The sequence below is a fragment of the Nelumbo nucifera genome, chromosome 2 (assembly GCF_055504915.1).
Source record: "Nelumbo nucifera cultivar China Antique chromosome 2, China Antique-T2T, whole genome shotgun sequence".
Lineage (NCBI taxonomy): Eukaryota > Viridiplantae > Streptophyta > Magnoliopsida > Proteales > Nelumbonaceae > Nelumbo > Nelumbo nucifera.
In genome coordinates this window covers 110,990,564-111,016,306 of record NC_142650.1, presented here as the reverse complement: position 1 = coordinate 111,016,306, position 25,743 = coordinate 110,990,564, and the positions used below count along the sequence as shown (strand labels likewise).

Here is a 25,743-nt window from a genome sequence, read left to right as displayed (position 1 = left end):
AGTCAACAAATATTATATATGAAGTAAATAGACAGACCTCACTGTTTGGATCTCTCTCTCTCTCTCTCTCTCTCTCTCTCCAAGACTGAATTGAAGCATGCGTCAAGCCTAAACACCAAAGGTAGAGGAATCATTGAAATTTTTCACCACAACTGAACTCTCCTCTCATGTTCGTTCATTGTAGGTAAGGCCAAAGACTTTGGACCCATCCCATTTTTCTTTTCCAACTACATTTCATTGTTCTATTGTTACTATTTTTCCTTTTTAAGATTCATTTATATGTATGAATTGCAAATTTTATATTGAATATTTTAATGTGCTTTTGTTATTATTCTAAACTAATATATCATTTGCAACTCTACATCTAGACTTTTTTGTTATAAATTTAGATAATTCATTATTCATGTCATGAATATGAAGCAATTAATCTTCTTAATGCAATTTAAGATATATTTGGTTTGATAGGAAATAAGAAGGAAACAGAAAGCTGAGAATCATTAGAGAGAAGTAAAGAAAAACCAAAGCCGATGTATGGATTTTTAATAATAAGTGTGTCATTCTCAATATAGATCTTTGTTCCCCATCCCCAAACACACATAATCATCATGGTACCACACAAATAAATTTATCTATATATCTATTTATCCAAAAGTTATGATACCTAAAAGACATTGTATTGGACAGGCTTCGACCAATCAAGTTATCCCCTTTAACTTTAATCCACATTAGACTCCAAATCCTCATTGTATTTTTTTTTCATTTTTTCATTTTAATATTTTTAATTCCCTAATTAATTATGTTATCTCATTGAATCACTCCTAAAACCTACCCTTTCCTAAAATTCATCTTAAACTATCTCCTCCATGTAATTTTTCCTAAAGCATCTCTTAAATACTATCTTACATCCCCAATGGACTATCTAACCCTTTCTCTCTCTCTCCACCTTCTGAATACATTGTATAAATTAAACTTTAAAAATTTAAATAAGATAAATCATAAAAGTAAAGTAATAAAAATTAATACATTGAGGGTTGTGATTCAATGTTTTAGCCCACAACTAATGTAGTGGTAAAGTAGTTAAATTTCTTAACAAAATAGTCCACTAGGCACAAATGTTCTTTGCATTTTGGCCAACTCCATTGGCAATAAGATAAGAATTGTGAGATTTCATACTTTTTAGTCCCAAACTCTTTGAGAAGAAAGCTAGAACTTTATATATCACTCCATTTTTATTGCCACTAGTGTAACTACTGTACGTCCTATTCATATCAAATGGTGTAGGTCATTTAATACCTCATAAAAACATCATGAAAATTCTCCATTCCTACTTAGAAGGACCTAATATAAAAATTATCATCTCATTATATGAAAATTCCCCATCCCCGCTTATCGTCTCATTACACACACACACACACACACACTAAGGAAGTATATATTTTTTTCTCATTTTTAAAATTTTTTATTTTATTTTATTCCATGCCATTTTCCCAAACAACTAATGGATAAAGAAAGGGAGATTTGTTTTTCTGATCTCTAACCATACAACACCACTATCCCTATTTTCTCTTAAATTATCTCTTATTCTAGTTTATCTACGAAATTATCTCTATTCCCTATTTATCCTCTCCCCCACCCTTCTTTATAGATTTTTCATTAGACATTTTTACCCTTTTAGCTAAGCAAACAATGGGTATAAAAGGGGCATATATGTCCTTTACTCTCACTTCAGACATTGCCCCACTTATAACTATTAAAAAATTAATACCGTGTTGAAACCATGAATTATAACTGTTCAGAAACTACCCACTTAATACCTTAATTAATTTTTGGATAAATGAATTACAAAAAGTGGCCATAAATTATAAATAGTTTTGTCTTAGAGATACTGCCACGTGCTGTATCATGCCCACATCGTTGAGTATCGGTGTGTTTCGGCACCGTATCGGTCGATACGCTACCGATCGACCGATATAGTACAATTTTACTATGGCGGAATCGCAAATAAAACTCCCTTCGAAAGAGGGCTTTTAAACCCATTTCAGAAGCCCTCTTTCTTTCCCATACCCTTCAAAAAGGTTTTTAGCCTTTCTAAATACTCAAATCTTGTAAAAATTTGTCAAAGGATCTATAAATTTGTAAGATTTAATAAGTTTTTCAAGGTTGTGAAAAAAGGAGTGAAAATAAATATATTTTTTCAAATTTCTTTTACATTTTAAGCCAATGTTAGAAAAGATAAGGAGAAAGAAAGTGTTTTGCCCCTGTCCCTTTGGTTGGGGGGCTTCGCCCTCCAGCCCCCAATCCCCCTTTTCGATGTAGCCCAATTTATTTTTTTGAGTTAAGGGGGTCCCGCTCCACTTCGCTCACTCGCCTCCGCTTCGACAAGACCCCCCGTTTTTACAACTGTTATGCATTTTTATTTTTCTTATTATAAAAGATTTTTATTAAAGACCTCTTTGTGTTCGAAGAGGCTTACGCCTCTTGCATTTTGAACTATGCTTCATGTCTCTAGGTAGTGGAATGCCCCCATGTTTTAAAACATTGATATTTATTTTTTTTTTATTTTTAGAATAAAATATGCAAAATAATTATTTCACCTATTATGTCCATAAATCCATTCATTTTTTTTGTTACATCTTTACTTTTCTTAATTTTAATTTAATTTTTATAATAAAACATACAAAATAATTATTTGAATAAAAATAAATAATTTAGTTTTTAAAAAAATAGAATAAAACATGAAAAAAATTACTTGATCTATAATGTCCACAATTAGATAGTATGTTTTCGTTCCCGACTTCCCGTTTATTGATTATAATATGTTTTTTTTTTCAAAAAAACCCACTAAAACATGTTATTTTTATGCATAAATAGTTCATTTATGTCTTATATTTAGTTACATTAATGTTTATTTATGATTTATTAGAGTATTTATAGCATTTCCATGTGTTTTCATGTGTATCTTAATTTTTCGTCCATATCCATGCGTATCCAAGGTGTATCCTGATGTCTCTTAAATTTGCCTTTCCAATACGCATAGCCTTTCAGATACTTTGAACCTTGAACACAACATTAATTATAATAGATTTAATAATATTCAACAATGAGAATATAAAATATAAGTAAATTAAAATTTTAAATATTATTGAAATAATGAAAATAGATTGAATAACTTAGAGGTATTGAATCTTCCAAATAACAAATTTATGTAATAAATTTCAAAAAAATAATTTTAATAGATATTAAAAATAGAATATTAATTACAATTAATAATGAACTAATAATAGTAATGTTATTTCACTCATATCAATTAATAATTCTATAAAATAAATTTTATGAATAATAATTGTAAAATCTTTAGCAATATTTATTATATATTCATATGTACTAAAAATATTATTTATTGTATTTTCAATAATTATGTATAAATCTATTTTTGTTTTCTTATTTAATAGAAAGTTCTCAATAATTATTGAATACTAAATTGTTGTTATTTATTTTTTTTTAACTTTAACTTGTTGTACTTATTAGATTTACTGTATCATTATTAGAAATTTATTTTTAGTAATTATGTATTTTCTTTATAATTAATTAATATTTAATAGAGACTAAACTATTATTGAATATTACACTATTTATTATCTAATCTAATACATTTTTAGTATTTATTGTATTCTTGTAATTATTGTATTTAATATATTTTTATTATTTATTTATTGTATTTTCATTATAAATTTATTTTTACTAACTATGTATTTTATCTACAAATTTTCAATAATTATTGATTATACTACTAATTTATTTGAAATTAAAAGAGTTCACTTGTTAGTTCGATTTGGTTATAATTATTTGGCCAACCAAACTGACTTGGTTGAGCTGGGGAGTTGGTCACTTGAAACTAACCGACCATTAGTGAAACTGGACAACTTGAGTTATATCGATCAATGTTTTAAAAACTGATTCAGAGACTAACCCACTTTTGCCACTGGGTTGCATGTCACCGGTTCAACCATTCAAGTCAAATGGTTCAAACCATTCTAAGTCATTAGGGGTGATAATGGGTCGGGCTAGGCTGGGCTGATTTTAGTACTAATGGTAAGTGCATTAACCTAAGCCCAACCCAACCGAACCCACACCTCGGGCCTAGATTGCAAACCCAATCTTAGACCTACGCATGCCCAGGCTAGGCTTATGGTTTTTTTAGGCCTAATGAGTAATGAGTCTGGCCTATGACATCAATAATAAAAATCTAATTATTTCATTTATAAATAAAATAAAATGTAATACATGCAAAAAAAATATGGCACAAGTCGAGGTTAAAATGGGCTTGGATAAGCTTTGGGCTTGCACACAAACAAAGACATGGGGTCCATTTAATTCTTAGAGTTCGTTTGGCTTGGCTTACCTATCCCTTTTCAGGTTGGTTGGTTTCATCGATTTGATGAATGACCTTAGTTGAAATTAATTATTGTTATTTTTATTACAAAAAATGTGAAAAATAATATATAAAGTCTAAAGAATTATTAATTATTTAAAATGTTAATATATAAAACAATTGTCTAGTGTTTCTATTATTTACCTTTCACTTAACAAAGTTTGAAGTGAAAAATTTTAATAAATACTTAAATACTATAATGAAGTTATGTAATAACTTTAAAATATTTATTAAAGACACAAAAATAATTATAATATATTTAATAATGTTCAGATTATTAATAATTTGATATTTTTATAAAATTCATAACGAAATTGCATAATTACAATATAAATTATAATTTACAGATTATTCAATTTCATAACTAAATATTCTTTTACAAATTTCAATAAAATATTATTTAAATTTTAAATAACAAAATATTTTACATAACTAAATTTTCAATATCTAAAATAACAAAGTTATGTATTAAATTTAAAAAAATTCTTAAACAAAAAACTTCAATAACGAAATCATGGTTTAAATATTATTAAAAAATATAAAAAGTAAATTGAATAACGAAATTATGTAATAGCTTTAAAAAACTTTATCAAAATCACAAAAATAATTATAATAGGCTTAATAATCCTTGATGATAAGAATATAAAATATAAATAATTTAAAATTTTTAAACATTACTGAAATAATGAAAAATAGGTTAAATTAAATAATGTGGAGGTATTAAAGCTTCCAAATAACAAAAATATGTAATAATTAAAAAATATATATATATATAGTTTATTAACTATTAAAAATATTATTTTACTTGTATCAATTAATAATTATAGAAAATCATTTAAAATAACATAAAACGGCTAAGGAGCAACAATTAGATTGACACTCTCAAGTAACAACATTTTCTATTATTTTTTCTTCTTTCCTCTCTCCATTGTTATTTTATTTCATTTCATTTCATCTTCTCCTCTTTCCCACCCCTTTCATCATCTTCTTCTTATCTCCACCTTAGGTTAGTTAGATAGTTGCAACCGGTCTCTCTGTTTCGTTCTTTTCTTTTTCTATTTCTACATAATAGTTTTCTATCTTTTCATGTCATTTCTTTCCCTTTTTCTCCTTTCTTATTTTGTTCATTATCATCCTCTCCTTTTGCTATTGCCATTAGACCTATTAATGGACCGGCTTGGCCCAGCTCGATTTAAGTTAACCTTGGACAAGATTTCAGGCCTACAGGCTCGAGTCTAAAACATTGGGTCTGACCTTTCTTTGGGCTAGGTTCGGGATTTCTCAAAAAAGCCTAGCCCGAGCCCAAGCCCGACTTGATAATATATTATATAATAAGAATATATTTTATATAATAAACAAATATATATAACATATTTTTTCTTTATTTTTTCAAGTAATAGTAAAATCTTTCATTGTTTTTTAGGTTTTGAGATCTTTTTATATAAATAAAATAGTTTTTAATTGAATAAAAAAGAAAAAATATTTTTCTAATTTTTTGTCCGAGCTCAGGCTCAAGACCTAGGCCTGATGGTTGAGCCGGGCTTGGGTTCAGGCCTGAGTATATTCTTCTAATATAAACGCAAAGCCTGGCCCGAACCCGGTCCGACATGGCCAATGAACAAGTCTAATTGCCATAATCCACTCCATTTCTCTTCTTCATTTACTTTTTTCCCTTCTCCTTCACTGATCTAAAGAATACAGTAGGCCATGGTGGAATATTAGTGAGCACGCAGGAGACATGAAGGAGTTCCCTCAAGAAATAATGATTTTAGTTTGGTTAAACGATTAAATCGACTGAAATGCATTTAAAATTAGTTTAATGGTTTTATACAAGGTTTTTGAACTGCCGTTATTAACACCTGATTTTTGAACCGACGTTATACAAGGTTTTTGAACCAATGCGGCCCACCCCCTGAACCCTCTGATTCACGCTGAACACCCGATCAAACCCTTCCGGTCACTCATCGAGAAATCCAAAGAACCCGAGTTTCAACTCAAAAACCCTTAGATCCACCATTAAATCTTTTTGAAACCAATCTGATGACCCCAATCAACACCCATTTGCACCTCAATTCTCAGATTAGACGCCACCATTAAATCCTAGAAAACCTAAAGTACCTACCCACAAATTTCATATCAAGATTCCTTCATTTACCCTTTCATCAAACAAAGATTCTATTCCAAGCCCTCTTATCAGCCTATACCCTCATAACCCAAATCCCCTCAATCTTAACACATACAAACTAATCAGACCATATCATTAAAATGTAGATGCACAAAAACACCTGCCCACAAAGCTTTAATTGAAAATTCCCTCGTTTACTCTTTCATCAAACCAAGATTCTATTTTGGATCTTATAAATGACTTAAATTCCTACCATTTCGACACTCCTAAATTGATCAGACATTACCACCAAATCTTAGATACTCTAAAATACCGACCTATAAAATTTCAGCCCAAAATACCTTTTTTCGTCCATTTATCACACCTAGGCTCCATTTTAAGGCTCTAGATTGAATGAACCACTACTCTTCCAAATCTGCCAAATCTGGGTCGAGTTGGTTTGAGTTGGACCAATCCGATATTTTCAATTAACTCAAAATGTCCAAAACCTCATCTTTCCTATTTTTAGTCAAAAGTTCCTCAATTTACCCATTCACTCAAAATATTCCGTTTCAGCCAATAACACCAGCTCGTACACACAAAACCCTCAATGCGGTCGGACGCACCTCGAACCTCTACATTTTAACTCTTAACCCAAACCCCTCATTATTGGACATGGTTTGAACCCCCTGAACCGACTTTTACCCGAGAATCCGATACTGCGAAATTATCAAAAAATACCCCTGGATCCCCTAAAAATTACTAAGCTGCATCGCCCCCTCTAAAAATCCAACGCTCGCCCTAATCGAGGGATACACTGTTCATCGTCACTCTTGTTCAAACAGTACCTGAGCGGCGGCTGCATTATCACCGGCCATCGATCTCTTCTCTCTCTCTCTCCCTCTCTCTCGCTCTCTCCTTCTCCTTTTTCTTCTTCTTCTTCTTCCATTTTTTTCCAATTCGAAGAGAGGCACTGTTCACCTTCTTCTACCTCTGGATGCTGAACCAGCGGCGAAAATCGTTTCAATCTTTTTTGGGCCCCTCTTTCCTCTCTTTCTCTTCTTTTCTCCCTCTCTCTATCTTCTTCTTCTTTCTTCCCTTTTCTTCTCCCTTCACTTGCTTTCTTCCTTTTCCCTGACCGGCATCACTTTCAGGTCGTCTTCAATCTCTCTCTGAAGTAGAACCAATCACGGGGAAAACCTCTTAACTGTGAAATTTATTTTGTTTTCATCAAAATTTCGGTGATTTCTCACCGTTTTTATCAGATCATTCCTATTCCCCAACAACAACATCAGTTCCCTTCATCCTTTCGGTTCCCAAAATTAGTCAAAGGTCCTCTGTTCTCCATTGTCATCGATCAACCAAAATCATTAGAAGCGGCAGCTAGAGTCATTCCTCTCCCCATTTTAAATCAGATTAGCACCAGAGTTTAGGAACTACACCATCATCTCGGGCCAAAATGCTGTCAGGTAACTTACTCCCAAGGTTCTCTTCACAAACTGTTTTTCCTCTTACTATATTGCCAAGATTTGATTTAATATCTAACTATTCTACCTCTTGAAACTAAAATTATATTGATTACAAATCCCTGTTGATATTATATTGATTTAATATCTAACTATGTCGAATTCACTGAGTTATTGGGTAATAGGGAGTTTCAAATTAAAGTAAGAGATGTCGAATTCACTGAGTTATTGGGTAATAGGGAGATATGGTCGGAGGTGGCTATCACGTTCAGTCACCGGAGGGTCATTCATCTCAGATGAAATATTTGTAAATAAAATTAATTCAATGAATAAGGGGAAGGTGAGAGCAAAGATGACAAGAGGGAACAAATGACAAGGTAAGAAAAAAAGGAAAAAAAAATATTAATTAAATTAGATCAAAGTTGAAAGGTGAGGTTAGTATAGATTTAGACATGTTTAGGTGGTAGGAGGGGACAAGTCACCGAAAGGGGAAGGATAAAAGAAATGAAGAAAAAATGATATAAAAATAAAAGAATAAAAAATAAAGTAAAAATTTAAATATAATTAAAAAAGATAATAAAATAAATATATAAATAAATCAATAAAAATAAAAATAAAAAAATTAAAAGATTCTATATATATATAGAAAATAAAAAATGAATAAAAATAAAAATAGGTTTCTATAAGAAAACAACATAAGCAAATGATAAAAATTCAATTAAAAAGAAAAAGGAAATTAAATAAAGACATATTTAAGTAGAGGATTTTTTTTTTGTGATAGTTTGTTCATGAGTTTGTTTAGCTTCATTGTCTATTAATTGTTCTTGGTCAATGGTTTGTTTGCTCTAATTTGTGCTTATTGCGAAATCCCATGTGGGCCCCACCAATTGGACTCGGGAGAGGGGTGCCTAACTTCTTTCCTCTCCCATCCGAGTCTTACTCGAACTGGTTTTGGAGTCACTGTTAGAACCAAACGGTTTTGAAAATCATTCTTGGAGGTCCCATCACCTCCATTTTCATATCTAATGGATGGTGACTCTATTTCCAACCTAGGTGAGCCGTTTTCCTAATGCTCACAGCTAGAGGTGTAAATCGGGCCATGTCGCCCGCGGCTCGGCCATGCACGGCACGGCACGACACGACTGAGCCGGCCGTGTTGCCTGCGGGCCGACACAACCTAACTCATATCCCAACCCAGCATCACCCATATATATATATATATGTATGTATTTTATATATTCTATATATAGTTATATAATATTATATAAATTATAATTATATAATAATATATAGTACATAGTATATTAATAAAATAAATATTTTTTTAATTTTATTATACTAATTTATTTAATTATTACATATATAAGCAATTTTATACACAAAATTCATATAAAATTAAAATTTTAAGTTTTTTTGTCAATTTGTTTTAAATAAATAGCTTTGGCCCGATGCACGGCCTGGCACGACCCACGGGCCGTGTCGGGCCAACCCCCAAAATTTTCATCGGGGAGGGCAGCACGACCCGTGACGACCTGCGGGCCAGCACGGCACGACCTGCACAAATTGTGGACCACTTTACACCTCTATTCACAGCCGTCGACCTAGAAAATGGTGGCTAGAACGACTCTGGTTCCGAATCATTTATTAAAACATTAGTTTTATATGCATCTCAATCATATTTAGTTAATAAAATAGACAAATTGGTAGTACCAGTTCGGTTGGCAAAACTAAATTAAACGTAACGAACCGATCTGTTTTCAAACAAGAGCCCACAACTACTTATAAAATGAGTCCCTCTATTATGTCTACCTTACCATTCTCTCGTTTCATTAAGCTCTATTTCTCTCTACGTTTCTTTCTTTTCAAGCTTTTTTTTTTTTCTCTTACATTTTTTTTTTCATGGCAATAGAAGCAGGAGAGGGAGCCACTGGAGCAAAGGGAGGTAATACTAATATATTCTATTTCTTTCATTTGACTTAGGTTTCTTTCTCTTATTTTATTGTTTATCTGGAGTTGCAGATTTGGGGAGGAAAATCGATGACAAAACAGAGGAAGTCAAAGAATCAGTTGAAGAAGCTGAGAAGAGACAATATGCTGCATGGAAAACATCGATGAAAGAAATGGAGTACATTGAAAACAAAATAAAGGTGGGAAACGAGGATTTGCTCAGGGAAGTGAAGAGAGAAATTGGTGAAGAAATTGGAGAACTGAAGAGAGAAATTGGTGAAGAAATTGGAGAACTGAAGAGAGAAATTGGGGAACTAAAGAGAGAAATTGGGGAAGAAATTGGGGAAGTGAAGAGAGAAATTAGGGAACTGAAGGATTTGATGAGAGAAATACTCGAAGAGATAAAAGAGATGAGGAAGACGATGGTGAAAACTGTAATCACTGTTTCATGTGTGGTTGTATTTGGAATTGCAGTTTTATATAAGAAAATGTTTTAGTGAGTGGAGAACTTTACTCCACTCAATAATTTTCTAACTCTTTACCTTAAATGCTGATTGTTTTAGTTTGATTTTACTACAAACAATTGGAGTGGATGTGTTTTATAGCCTTATTTCTTGTATGATGCATTTGCAAAGTAACATAATGCATCTCACGGCCAAAGATGCTTGTCACCTCTGAATCCAAGCTCCAGCTTTGCAATTGGAGGTGTCAGCACCACCAGGCCCGAGGTAAATTTCGCGAATGCAGAATCCTGATCTTGATTAAACTTTGAATATGAAGTCCTGAATTAGATATCTAATTTTAGCCTTTGCCAAAATCCTGTGAGAGTTTTTGCACTCCGCTGAACCAATGCATTGTTTATCTATACTAATAATTAATATTTTAACTCTATTTCTTCCATATAAATAATTATAACTATGAGTATCTTTCATTGTCTCATATCTTTAAAGATCCTTTGAAATATCAACAAATTGTGAACTTGGGCTGAAGTGTGGGGTTTCCGCTTTCATTCAACTTCTTGTGGCATCAATAGAGCTACATTAACTAGGATCCCATGTTGAGAACCACAACATCCTAAAGAGTCTAATTCCTGGAGTAGAAGAGCAAACATGTTTTTTGTGACAAAAGTAAAAGTTGGTGCTTAACCAATCATTTTTAGTATGTCATTGATAAAGGTTAGAATGATTGAGATTTCACTAGGACAAGTGTCGCAATACCCTTGGACCAGGAGTAAAAACTTCACTAGATGATGATGCAAATTGCATAAGCAATTGTTCTTATATGAGTTGAAGTTTTTATTCCAAATTGAATTGAGAATTTTGTAACTCCATGAAAAAGAAAATCACTACTTGTCAGTATAAGGCTTGTTTACCCCCCAAAACCAAAACACCCCTGTCTAGCCATTCTCAACAGTTCCCCAAAGAGTGATGCAAGTGTGTTATTTATACTTTTCGGAATGAGCCTCAAAGTTGAGACTCAAGGCAAGACGTATTATATACCTTTTGGAATGAGCCTCAACCCGACAGGCTGACACAACCCACCTCCTTTGAGGCTTGGAACAAGCAGTGTTAAACAAGATCACATTGGAGAAGTTTCTCATAGATGATAAAGATATCTTTCAAAAATTGAAAAGAGTTTTCCCTCACAAAAAAGCTGGTATAATGCAAAGTATAAAAGTTACCAAATGGCCTTAGTTTCTCCCAAATGTCTCTTTCCTTAAAAAACACTGTTTTTGAAGAATGTGTGGGCCTGTTTTATTAGAAGTAAAATACTGAAAGCTGACCTAGATGTTGAACACCCTCTCAATAAGCACTTGATCTAGATTTATAGCTCTTATAAGGCATAATGTAATTGTTGTCTGGGTTCCTATATCAGCGGGGTTCAGCAGCCTGAATTTTATTCTTCCATTCTGCTGTACCTAAATTTTGCCTTTCTGAGGTAGAGCTTTACCTTTTATAGAGATTTATTTCCTTTCTAATTTCCTTCTTATTCAGGGTTGTAATTGAATATAGTTCATTCAGGTTTAAATTATTTATCTAGCCTCTCCCTAGTTCATATATTTCCAAAAACATGATAGGTTTGAGTGACTGTTCACCAAAATAAAAAGCATCAAAAAACACAGAAGAAAGAAATGAAATAAATAATAGAAAGAAAAAAAATGTCTGAATGAAATGCTGGTGAAAATCTAAAATGTCAACTCCAGGTATTTATTTCCTTATCTGGAACACTGTTTTTCTATATTTCTTTGTTAAGGAAATTTTCATTTACTGTTGCTGATACAAGTATGATTGAGTACCTGGACATAGTAACCTCCAGTGAGGAGAAACAACATTAGGACCAAGGAGGCAATCATCCGAGCTCTTTTGATGCTTAAAACAGCATCAGCAACGAGTTCCCCTGCTCCCTAAGTACAGAATTAGATCAGATTAGTTGTTGACTTGACAGATGATGACCCAGTTAAATTATTTGTAGGTTCTCTACTTACTTGGCTTGTTATACTACAATCAATAGTACTGAGAGAATATTGTCATGAAGAAGCAAGGGACTGCACAAACCTTAGCTTGTCAAAGTAACCTCTGTATCTCTCTCTAAATGTTCTCCTTGATAATATTATAAACTGCTCCCACCAACTCATGGTCCACTCCTTAACTTGAATAGCTAACTGAAGGTGCTGTGGTATCTTTTCCGTGCCATTGGTTCTCTGCTTTTTCTTTAGGTTCCACCCAGACTTTGTACTTCAATTGTACATACTGATAGATTGATATTTCATCACAAGATAAGCAACATTAATGTCCTTTAGTCACTGCTGTTGTAACTCATAAAATGGAAATGAAAAACCAAATATTTTAGAAATTGTCACCAAGTCTTTTGGGACACTTATGTCGTTAACTTACCCAGTTGCCAAGTCTAGCAAGAACTTTGCAGGGTTCATGGCTATCTGAGGTGCAAACCTCAATGATGAGAAGTACTCCATGGATTCTCTAGCCTCCCCAAAATACAAAGGACATCCCTCTGATGTGAGCAAAATCTTGTTGAACATGTGGAACATTCTACTTGAAGGTTGATGAACATATGAGCAAAATCTCTAGCAAGCTTCAGTTCTAGGAAGTATAAAAGAGAAAACGTTACCTTAGCAATTCCTTGAAGAATATGAAGAAGCTTATTTGCAGAGGTGGAATCAAGGCCTGAAGTGGGTTCATCAAGCAACAACAATGAGGGATCCATAAGAATTTCATAAACAACACTAGTCCTTTTCCTTTCGCCTCCAGATATTCCTTTCACAAATGCTCCTCCTATTCTTGTATGGCGACATATATGATGAAAAAGAGAGGGCAATCACAGTTACTCATTATAACTTGTAATCATGTAAATCACTTCATACACATTCAAGCCTCATTTTCATCTAATTAATCTTAGACCTTATAACATGAGTGTTCATCACAAATTTTCAATGGAGAAATTTAGATCTAATTGCATTAGAAACCTCATACAAACCTCTCAAGGCCTAGTTCCTTCACAATCATATCTACTCTTGCAAACTTCTGTTGTTGGCTCATGTTGCTAGGAAGTCTGAGAAATGCAGCAAAAACCAAGGTTTTTTCCACTTTTAATTGAGGGAAGACAACATCATCTTGGGTTACAAATCCGATCCTGTAAATTCAAGTGTTCTCCAGTATTATATAAAATACAGTCTTCATATAAAAGATTATGGTGATTATATAGCTAAGCTGATAGCTGAGCTGGATCAGTTCATCTGGGACAGACCCCAAAGGTTGGAATTAAACTAATACACATGAAAAATAGATTAAATCATTGACCTGAGCTGCGACAAGATTTCTAATTTGGCTAACCTCCTCTTAAGAGCCGGATTATATGGAAGGTTGTCTTTCCGCTACCTGAAGGTCACATCAAAGCAAGGATTTCTCCAGGGTCTATGCTTCCTGTTGCACCCTTCAAAATGTGCTTGTAGTTCTCTTGGACCAAGTTCAACTGAGACATCATAGCCTTCACAGGGTTTCTGGAGGAAGTGTGCCTGTTTTTTACCTTATATTCCACACCTTCAAGTGTGCCTTCACAGGGTTTCTGGATGATATTGTATCACCTTTTTCTTTGGGGAGTTTTGATTTTTATGTCTTCCAATGGTTCTGTAAATTTCACTTGTATGTATTTCATCCAGTTTTGTTTATTTTGTTATATTGATAAGGTAAGATGAAGAGAATACATTTAGGTATTAAATTACTTCCCCATTTGAAGTATGATTTCTCTCTCTCTCTCTCTCTCTCCATCAAATAAGGACAACTAATATCACTTTGTTCTTTTATCCATTAAGGAAAAAAGAAATGGAGAATAGTTTTCTAAGCAAGCGTTTGAGCAATTTTCTGGTTCAGTAGTCTTCTGCATCGATGGCTTTTTTCTTTTCATGCAACAGTAGGCCAATTATTTGAGTTGACTTGTATGCCGATTATAGCAGCACACATGGCACGACACAAGCAATGAGTTTTAGCTTTCAAGTTTCAACTTGAAGTATTGACATGAAATAATATTTGAAAACGTACAATTGCATCTAAATTTTTATGTGTAATAAGTATAGAGCTATTAGTCTCAACTGCTGACAACTGATGGGATAGCCCGTCTGAGCATTTTTGGCACCTTGTTATATATTTGGAATCAAGACCCTTGAGTCCTGATCACAACAGTACTTTTATGTAAATATTTGTGAATCACAAGTTATATTTGCCTAATGTCGTCGTTGTCAGTTGACTGGGAAATTGGCTGGAGTAGGTTACATAGCAAAGACTCCACCTGTTTGCCTCTGGACATAGAGGCAAGGAGGCCCCAATCTAGTTGAGCTCTGCAGGGCTAGAAAGGCCTCAGTGGTCAGGCATATCTAACCAGTCAAACGTGAATTAGTGTTGGTGTGTCAGAAATTCAAACCTGAAGTGAACTAGTGAAGCATACACCCTATGGGATTGGTGCTAGTTCTAGCCCCAAATGATGGTCCTCATCAAGGTCAGCTCAGTACCCTTTCTGAAGTTTTGTCATTCTTCCACATGGATCCTTTTTCCCAATTGGTCCCCTTGGTTCAAGTGAACACCATGTTATGCCAGTAGCCTCACTGAGGCAGGGGTGAATAGAATTTAGAAGTATTGAGGATTAATTCTCCAATGGTGGAGTTTGTAAATTTTTAGTGGTGGCTTGGCTAGAAAAGGCTATCTGCCCTCAAGGGGTGCTTGGAACATGATAGTTATACCTCATTTTTACAATATATAATTATATAAAAAATTAATTGTGGCTGATCAAAACAAGAATCCAGCTTTTATCACAAATACAAATTTCTAGTGTTCAAGGATAATTATAATTGATTAAATTCTGAGTGGATTGTACACCTTTAGCTAAAAGGAAAAAAATCACAAGTCAAATATATACTTATATTAACCAATCTAAAAAATCAGTACTTTTATTATAGCTAATATCAGCTAAACATAGATAGAAAATATACTAAGCATTGCTGACCCTAGTGAACACAGGAACCAATTTCTGTAGGCTGATAGTTTGACTATAGACTGACAAATTTTGTTCTAATTTCTATAGGTGGTGAGTCTGGTCTACTACCCTAGAACGGAATAGCCTTATCACCAGTTTATAGACACTTGTTGAGGCCTTATCCCTGTGCCATGATAAGTTAACCCATCCACCAAGTCCTGCTAAGCAGGCCAGCAATTCAAGCCAGTCGCTACTCACTAGCATCTCAACCATCCACCAACTTTCCTAATTGTTTTACACATCCACTGTCAGTACTTGCTAATGAATAAACAGAAAAGAAAGAAGATTAAAACAATTAATCAAATCAACAGTAATAAAAAACACCATTCATGTCCAACTCTCATCCTTCAACTGGAACACTTTCCTTTATATTCTCTTATGACAGCATGGATGTCCAATTTGGCTATGGACTCAGTCAAAGAGAAAGGCAGTAAACAAGAATATCAGAATGCCCGAAACTGAAATCTCTGGAACATTTTATCTACAGACCCTCATAAGACCAATACTAAGGAAGCTGAAGAGCATGCTTCTTTTTGCAGAAATGTTGTGGGATTTTGTTCATTGCTTCTATCTTATATTTTGATTTGTAAAGTGCTTATTTCCTTTGAATACCATATATAATGCTAGTTATTAGAAGAAGGTTTGGGTCTCTGGGTGCATTCTTAGTGCAAGGAATGTTGGATAATTGTCTGAAATGAGTCCAGTGCAGGAATAGATGAGGGTCATCTGGGGCCGGTGCACAGTACACTCTGGTGTAGGTGTAGACATGGGGACCACACCAGTTTGCAGTGAAGTTCTTTGGGTCGGACAGAATTGCATGTTTCCATGCCTGGAGAGCTGCGTAGGTAGTCAGGAGTCTTGGGTTTGGGAGAGGTGGAAGTGGTTGATGATGAGAGGGTTCAGAGAAGAATACAAGGACAGATAAGAAGCCACAGAGGGCTGAACTGAGAAATCTGTTCCTCATTTTGCCTCGGTGGCCTGATATCTGGGGAAAGGTTTGAGTGGAGATTTATATGGGCATGATTACTTAGTCACTCAACTACACCAAAGCATCCGCGGGTGTAGCTGTTAGCAATTCTCCAATAGGCCCTTTTGAGTACCTTTACAGCATGCAGCCCCATGGTTTTGACAGAAGGGACAGGACGATTTTCAAAGATGATGACGGTGTGGCTTACCTTGTCTTCTCCTCAGAGGATAACAGTGAACTTCACATTGGGCCCCTCACTGATGATTATCTTGATGTCACCCATATAATGAGCAGGATTCTGGTGGGAAAACATAGAGAAGCCCCTGCCATATTCAAGTATGCCTTTTTTTTTCCCATTTTTGATCGATAAGTCTAAAACATCTTACTTCACCCCTAGTACAACTGTTGTCTTGATTGGTTATTTAACTGTCCTGATCTGTGAGGAATTAAATGTTTATGTTAAATATATGTGGTCAGTACATATATTTATGAGAGGTTAGTACATATTTGCAGTACAAAAAATAATCACAATTGTTGAATTTGGTTGAGAAATATGCATTGCTGCTAGTACATGAAATGGATTAGATCTTGAGCAGATGCAACTGTATCCAAATCCAAATATAAAAAGCCTAGTTGAATCCTGGTTGAGATCCTATCCAGATCAGGGGGTGAATCGATATCCAATCATTTCCCATTCATGTTGGATTATGGATTGACTTTCCATATCTAGTCTAGATTGCTATTTGAATCTAGGTAGGGTTACACATTAAAATGCTGATCTTCTGATTACAAATATGTGAATTCCAATCAGCATACAAGTCCCTTTCAATCAGTATACACCACCCATATGTGAATTCCAACACTTTAAAACTCTATGGTGTATTTTCATTCTAAATTAGTTGTCATCATTTCAGTTTATTTTTAACCTTTTAAGTTTTTTAAAAGTTATTTTCTTCTCAAGAATTCCTTTTGGTGTAGGTAATATTGACATCTCTTGTTCACAAGAAGGAACGGAATCTAAGAATCATGATGAAAATGCATGGACTTGGGGATGGTCCCTATTGGATGATTTCTTATGCATATTTTCTTTTCATATCATCAGCTTACATGTTATGTTTGGTGATCTTTGGTTCATTGATAGGTAAAGTGCAATCAGATGGGGATTTTCCTTTTTCATTTTTAATTTGTTGCTTGGGTTTCTTTTCAGGTTCTACTGATTTCTTTAACTCGCAGGTTTAAAGTTCTTCACGCTCAATGACTACAGCATACAGTTTGCCTTCTTCTTCATCTTCGTAAATTTGCAAATATCCTTGGCTTTTCTAGTGTCAACGGCTTTTTCAAAAGTTAAGACTGCTGCAGGTCTGACTACGCTTGACCCATTTTATCTTATGGTAAAGAGTACTTAAAGCCTACTATCTCATATGAATTGACATGTTCATGATTGCAGTAATAGGGTACATATGCACATTCGGATCAGGGCTTTTGGGTGGCTTTCTTTTCCATTTCTTTGTTCAGGATCCATCCTTCCCAAGTGAATGTAACTGCAATAATCAGGATGATAGCAGACAGTGGGTTTGAGCTACATGGGGAACATATCAAGGAGTTGCATGGTCTGAACCAACTCATCGGTGGGTTTACTATTTGGGGACTTAGACGTGTAAGAGATAGAATGGGTTCCAAGGAAGCAAACTTGAAGGATAAGCCACATCTTCGATCCTTGAAATTAACATGGTGGCCCTCGGATTGGAATAATGGGGTAATAACACCGTCGGTGGCTCCAGATGAGGTAGCATTGTGGGTTTTGTATGGGAATAATGAGGTAGCACCAATAGAGGAGGAAAATGTATTGGAACAATTGCAGCCACATCAAAATATAAAGAAGTTGATCATAGAGGGATATAGGGGGATGAAATTTGCTTCTTGGATGATTAATTCGTCATTGCTCCCAAATCTAGTGAAAGTTGATTTAGTGAATTGTGCTAGCTGCAAATCTCTAGATTTCTCAGGTCCACTCCCTTTTCTCCAGGTCCTAAGACTATTTAGATTGGAATCGTTAAAGAACATTATCAGTAGATTGAGAAAAGGAGAACCATTCTTCCCATCATTACAGCATCTTGAACTCATGCATATGCCTAATTTGGAGAACTGGTCATTAGTAATAGATGATGTTAATGATGGTGTAGCAGAGCCACAAGAATCATTATCATTGTTCCCTCTACTTCCCAAGCAATGGAGCATAATAAACTGTCCTAAATTGGAAAGTATTCCATGGGGTATGCCTGCTGTTGAAGAACTGAAGCTGAATGCTTTTTGGATGATCAAATCTTTGTCGCTCCCAAATGTTCAAGAACTGAAACCAGATGCTTCTTGGATGATTAAATCCTCGTTGCTCCCAAATTTAGTGAAAGTTGAGTTAAAGGACTGTTTGAGGTGTGAATGTCTTGAATTATTAGGTCCATTCCCATTTCTCCAGGTTCTATTGCTAGATAAATTGGAAAACCTCAAGAATATTATCAGTAAATTGAGAAAAGGAGAAGGATTCCTCCCATCCCTGAAGCATCTCCAACTCATGGACATGCCTAATTTGGAGAATTGACCAATATTAATAGATGATGATGATGATGCAGCAGAGCCTTGGGGTATGCCAGCTGGTGAACAAGTGAAACTAGATGGTTATAGTGCCAAACTATTAGAGTTAATACTGAAGAACAGGACAGTAGATCAAATCCCAACGGCAACAATTACAAATTCCTCTTCTACTTCTTTTTGCCCTGAAGTAAGGAGATCACTTTTGCGAATTACCCACTGCGAAGACCTAAAGTCTTTTCCAGAGGAGGCGATGAATGGCTTGAGTTGTATCCGGATTTTAGAAATTTCAAAGTGTAAGTTTGACATCATTGTGTCCTCAAGCAGTGATGCAGTGCCTTACTGATCTTGAGAAACTAAAAATCAAGGACTGTCCAGAGTTTCATTCATTGGAGGGCATTGGAGGCCTTGTAATGCTAAAAGTTTTGAAGATTGAAGGTATGCCGAAGTTAGTTGAGCTACCAGAGGAGCTGGGAGAGCTCAAATCACTTCAGAAGCTTTGTCTTAGTCAGTGTTCCAATCTGTCATCTCTACCTAAAGGTGTGCAGTGTCTAACAGAACTACAGAAACTACAGATTGCAGATTGTCTAGAGTTGCATTCATTGAAGGGAATTGGAAGCCTTATGGCACTAAAAATTTTGAAGATTAGAAATATGTCAAAATTGGTTGGGCTGCCAGAGGAGTTGGCAGACCTCAATTCCCTTCAAGAACTTCAAATTCAGCAATGTCCCAATCTGTCATCTCTACCTGAAGGTATGCAGTGTCTAACAGAACTACAGACACTTCAGATTGCAGATTGTCCAGAATTACATTCATTGGAGGGGATCAGAGGTCTTATAGCCCTAAACATTTTAAAGATTGACGATATGCCGAAATTGGTTGGGCTGCCAGAGGAGCTAGGAGACCTCAATTCCCTTCGCGATTTTCAAATTCGGCAGTGTCCCAATCTGTCATCTCTACCTAAAGGTATGTGGAATCTAACAGGACTACAAATACTACAACTTGTAAATTGTCCAGAGTTACATTCGTTGGAGGGCATTGGAGGTCTTATCGCTCTAAAAGTTTTGGAGATTGATGATATGCCAAAATTAGTTGGACTGCCAGAGGAGTTGGGAGACCTCATATCCCTTGAAAAGCTTCATATATCTACATGTCCCAATCTGTCATCTCTACCTGAAGGGATGAATCGTCTAACAAAACTGTCTACGCTATGTATTGAATATTGTACAGGGTTACATTCATTGGAGGGCATTGGAGGTCTTATATCCCTTGAAAATTTGGAGGTTAACCATGTTCCGATGTTGGTTGGGCTGCCAGAGGAGCTGGGATACCTCAAATCCCTTAGGCAGCTTCTTATTTGGTGGTGTCCTAATGTGTCATCTTTACCTGATGGTATGCAGCACCTAACAGAACTACAAAATCTACAAATTATGCAATGTCCTCAATTAGAGGAAAGATGCTCAATCAATACAGGTGAAGATTGGGCTAAGATATCTCATGTCCCAGATATTCATATATGGTTGTGTTACTGATCTACAGAGAATTAATTAAGGAAACACAGTCTCAACTTTCACATTCCCATACTTTCAACATCATATTCTGTCATCATCCCTTACCACTGTTCCATCCACAACGTCCTTGAGCTTGACGCCAACCCATTTCTTCAGGTTTGTAATCATTTCACTCCATCTTTATAGCCAATTCCATGGGCTTATTTTATCTTCATTTTTGGACTTGATGTTAACGCCTTCTTTTTTTTTTTTGTATTATCTGTAGCTTCAGGTTCAATCAAGGAGCACTCATTATTATTACAATTCAGAATTATGTGATTTCATTTCAACCACTCTGTGGGCAATACCTTTTAGGGTTCAACTGCACTTTGTTCCAGTTGAACAAGTTTATTCCTTGCAGATCAAGTGACAACAGATGATATATTTCATGGTAATAAAATAATTGCTCTATACTTATAAAAAAAAAACTAATTGCTCTATTCATTAATTTCTCTTGTTTATAAATGGTTCGTGCTATGTAATTTATTAATAAGGATATATTCTGTCTTTTGCTTTTGTTTTCATTCTTGGCAAAAAGAGGAGCACCAAGTTACATCAATTAATTATTATTTTTTGGGTAATGCAACACAATTCTTTAGTGTGTATCCTATGTAATTTGAAGAATTACAACAGCTATAAGATCCAATTACATTGAAAAGTCAACTAGAATTTTTGTTAACCTTAATGTTCTGACTTAGATGATGCATTTTGCTTTTTTCCTCTTCTCTTATAAACGTCATAGCAAAGTAAAAGGAATATAGATCATCATCAACTAAATGAAGGAGTTATCTAACCAGGTAACCAAACATGGGGCCTATCTTGGTGTCATTGTCAGAGGCACACATCTGAAGTCTGTATTCGTAGCTACAGAATAAGTGGGAACAGTATAGTCTTTTTCAAAAAGCTTCCTTATTATTAAAAGTCCAAACAGATAAATAATAGCAAAATATTAAGCCTGTTTGCTGCTTGAAATGCACAGTGAAGAGCCTTGCATTGAGCTTTTACACTCCTCTCTGTTGGAATTTTTTGTTCTGCTCCAATACTTGAATGAATATGATGGCAGGAAATTATTCAATTTATGAGTTCTGTGCTTGTGATTTGTGTTTGTATATGGACATTTATTTTGTACTCCTTGTAAGTGTTATTTTTTGTGTTTGTTGCATAGCTTCTTTTTGTCCATTCAATTTTCCCTCTTTATTGTTTCAGAAAATTCTATCATCACATTGTTTAGTGTAGAAATGTTATTATGAATATAGGTTTCGGAATCTCAAAATTATATCAATTACTGATGTTCTTAATGTGATAAGAGTACTAAGGAAAAAGAAAAAACTGACAAGGTCGACCTTTATGGATCTTCAGTCTTCTATTCTACTTTCATTTTTGAAATTTTATGCATGGTGGGTTTATACCATTGGGTTTCTAACAATGCACACACACACACATACATATCTATATCTATATCTATCTATCTATCTATCTATCTATCTATCTATCTATCTATCTATCTATATATATATGTAGATATATAGATATAGATATGTAGATATATATGGGAAAATTCCCGATCAATACCCTGTACTTTGGCTCGAGTGACAATTTGGTCCCTGAACTTTAAAATGCGACAATCCAGTACCCAAACTTTCAAAACGTGATGATCCAGTACCTTCCTTTAACCAGTCCATTAATCAGCCGTTAAGTGGCATTTGAAAAGTCAAAAATGCCCTTCAAATGTGATCTAATTCTCTTTATCAACCATCCAAATGTTGACAAAAAACTGAACAGTCCCAAATCCTAGCCTCTTCTATTCAACAATGTTGGTGACTGTTTAGAAGAATCTAGAATTTGGGACTGTTCATTTTGTTGTCAATTTTTGGATGGTTGATAAAGAAAATTAGATGGCATTCTTAGGGCATTTTTGAGTTTTCAAATGTCACCTAACAGCTGATTAGCGGACTGGTTAATGAAAAGTACTGGATTGTCACATTTTGAAAGTTTGGGTACTAGATTGTCGCATTTTGAAGTTTGGAGACCTAATTGTCACTTCAGCCAAAGTACAGGGTACTGATCGGGAATTTTCCCTATATATATATATATATAAACTTATAAAGATATATAAAGTAAGGTTAAGGCAAAATTTGACTAGTGTGAGATGAACATCTTGCCTGTAACATTCTTTCTTGTACATCTAAAGAATCATGTAGGGACCATCGTTTAATGATAAAATCCCATGTTGAGAAATATGGGCTATGGGTTCAAATATGAGAGCAGCCACCTTGTGCAAATTTGCCAAAGGTTAGGTCTATATCATGTAGGGACCAGCATTCTGGATAGCAGCAGCAGTTATTCTTATGTGGTATACCTTTTATTTTTGTCTTGACACCATGGTTCAGTCCCATTAAAAATTGCAGAACTCCTGTGGACCACTTAGAATTTAGAAACCAAGCTATTAAATGAGTTTGCATGTTTCAGATGAAAATAAGATAGAGTCAAGTTCATTCATAGGATCATGGCAGTAGCATATTCAGGTACATTATAGATTAAATTCATTTCTTCTCTTAACCAATTCAATATACTTATTTTATATTCTTTGCTCTTTCTGTATCTTTTCATGTGTAACAGGACCAAGTGGAAATTCTCCACGAATACAGAGAGGGCAACCACAAATTGTGGATATTCTTGCAAGCTTTGATGTGAGAGGATGGAGATTATATTTTGCAATCAATGCAAGACCTCCCTCATGAGGCATGTGTTGCAGTTAAAGAAGATTATTGAGATTGCCTAACTAGAATTAGGCATTGTTTACTAGATCCAAATGTTTTGTGAAATAAAAATCGGAACTAGAGCTGGTTTCCTTTTTCTTGTTTTCTGGTTGTTCATTGTTAAGGGGTAAGGGGAGGTTCATGGTCAGTTGGAGGGGTTATTTAGGAGTGGCCCCTCAAGTGGAGTCCCTGTTAAGCCCTCTCCAGTTGGCCTTGGCTCTTGGTTGGAAGATGGGCAGGGGAGGTACAAATCCCCTATGTCTGGTTGCAAACTTGCAATCTGTCTAGGAGGAATTTGGGTCTCCTTGAAACCTTTTCTAATCTAGTCTTTTCTTTTAAAAAAGCTTGTGAGCCAGATAGATGTTTTGATTTGCTTACATGTGGGAATTACATGATACTAGAAATGCTTTGATTATTACTTTTGTATTTTGAAATGGAATACTAGAAATCATTTTCTTATAAAATAATCTCACAATTACCTGTTCGTACCAACTAATGGTGTTCGTAGGATCTCTGACTTATTGTAGCAGAGACTAGGGCCGCTGGGGGGGGGGGGGGGGGGGTTAAGGGGATAGGTGTTGTGGAGCCCAGATCTGCTCCTCACAGAGCACTCTTCATATCTCACAATGCATCCCAGCCGTACATCGGGAACATTTTCTATAATGTTGTGTTATTCATAGCGAGATGTTCCTAATACATGGTGGGATGGGGCTGTGAGGTCGGTGTGATGTGAGCTCTGAGGAACAGTGCAGCTCATGAAGCCAGAGAGAGAGACCCTGTTCATGGGTTGGGGAGCCCAGCAGACTTGCCCGCAGGCACAGCCCCTTCTTTAATGGGCTTTAAGCGCTTGGGTGCAAATACCAGGCCCAATGATTTTTTGCAGTGGGCTTGGGCTTCGGACAACCCTGTTGTTTTGCATATCCCTGTGCATTTTGAAATTGTTGGCTTGAAATGCTGGAGGGTGTGATGATCCATTGACCCTTAAACGATCCGTTCCCTATAAAAAACCTGTAGAAAACAAAACCCAGATAAAATGTATAGGCTCCTATGTAAGAGGCTGGGTTATTATCGATATGTAGGATACCCTGAACAAGGCCAGTCGGGAGGACTATTTGTGTGGTGGAAATAGGATGTGGACCTATCAGTAGGTCTTGTTCATGAGAGATTCATCGAGTTGATTTTCATGGTGCACCCAAGATGTGAGTCTCGAAGGTAGTCCTGGTATATAGGCACCCAAGGAAAGAACAAAGCCAGAAACATGGGTGCTAGTGTCTGCTCTTATGAATAACTGTACAAATTGGTTGATGATTAGGAAGGGAATTTAAATGAGGTATTTACAGGAGATAGGGGTATCAATGATGTTTGAAAATCTGATTTTGAATTTGAGATTTGACATAATCAAATCGAATTCAGATAATTTGAATATCTAATCGGTTGAATTTGGATATGTTGACCTGATTCGATTCGATAAATATCTAAATTCGACTGATTATTTAATTCTTATATATGATATATAAAATATTTAAATATTTTATATAAATAATATATTTATTAGTTACTTAAAATAATTAATTGGTCAAATTCGAATATTAATTTTCAATATCCGTTGGATATTAAATCGAATTCAGGTATCGATTTTCTAATCGAATTCGAATTCAGATATTGCTTGATTCGATTCAAATTTGATCCGTTTGCACCGCTAACAGCAGATGAATATAAAGAAAGCGAAAAATATCCCATAATCCCTGACGATCTGTACTCAAATTAATTACAAAATTTCCTTGCAAGAAATTAAAATGGTGGGAGGGAAATATACCTGGACCAATGGCCAAGTTGAGAGTGGGTTTGTAAAAGAAAACCTGGATAGGGGCCTTGTTACTCCGGAATGGTTATGCAGAAGTCTAATGCAGTTATAACATCATGATATACTATTTTCTCAGATCATTCAGTACTGGTTTTGGATTCAAACCCTACCCTTCTTTCTTTCTATCCAGCCCTAATTATGCCTATGTGGGCTGAAGAGAAGGAATGTTTGTATGTTAATTGAAGACTTTTGGAGAGAAGAATGGACTAAGGAAGTCAATTGGCACAAATTCAAGAGAGTGCCAATGATATGATGAAGCTGGAAGAATGAACTAAGGAAGGAATGCGAACAGTGGCTTCTTCAGAAACAACTATTTCGGAGAATGAAATCCAGGGTGATATTATTTTTCCACTACTCTGCAAATTATTTACACTGCATTTGGAAGCGATGCAAATGGAGTGCAAAATCCTGATTCAGGATAAATTTGTTATTAGCATGCAAGTTCTTTCTGCTATGTTCAACCAAGCTGAAAGCAGAGGTGAGGTTCAAGTGATAAAACCAAATATAAATGGGCCTCCCATATC

At 35.0% G+C, this 25,743-nt stretch overlaps 1 protein-coding gene and 1 pseudogene across 5 annotated transcripts; one reads left to right on the top strand and one right to left on the bottom strand.

Annotated features, from left to right (window-relative positions):
• Window positions 1-23,842, top strand: LOC148802796 (uncharacterized). 5 transcript variants are annotated; one of them, XR_016082910.1, is made up of 8 exons: window positions 7,269-8,005; window positions 9,912-9,944; window positions 10,022-10,677; window positions 17,439-17,601; window positions 17,694-17,819; window positions 17,908-20,713; window positions 20,823-20,987; window positions 23,216-23,842. XR_016082910.1 is itself a non-coding variant. In XM_088899037.1 (3 exons), the coding sequence occupies exons 1-3, from the start codon at window positions 7,996-7,998 to the stop codon at window positions 10,444-10,446; spliced, it is 468 nt and encodes a 155-aa protein (XP_088755163.1). In that variant the 5' UTR covers window positions 7,302-7,995; the 3' UTR covers window positions 10,447-10,526. The 5 variants fall into 5 exon arrangements, 1 of the variants encoding a protein (XP_088755163.1); XR_016082912.1 differs by lacking the exon at window positions 7,269-8,005 and adding an exon at window positions 1-184 and having other exon boundaries at window positions 17,439-17,819; XR_016082911.1 differs by having other exon boundaries at window positions 7,268-8,005; window positions 17,439-17,819; window positions 20,829-20,987.
• Window positions 10,246-13,948, bottom strand: LOC148802797 (ABC transporter G family member 26-like; annotated as a pseudogene).
• Window positions 23,843-25,743: the final 1,901 nt, after the last annotated feature.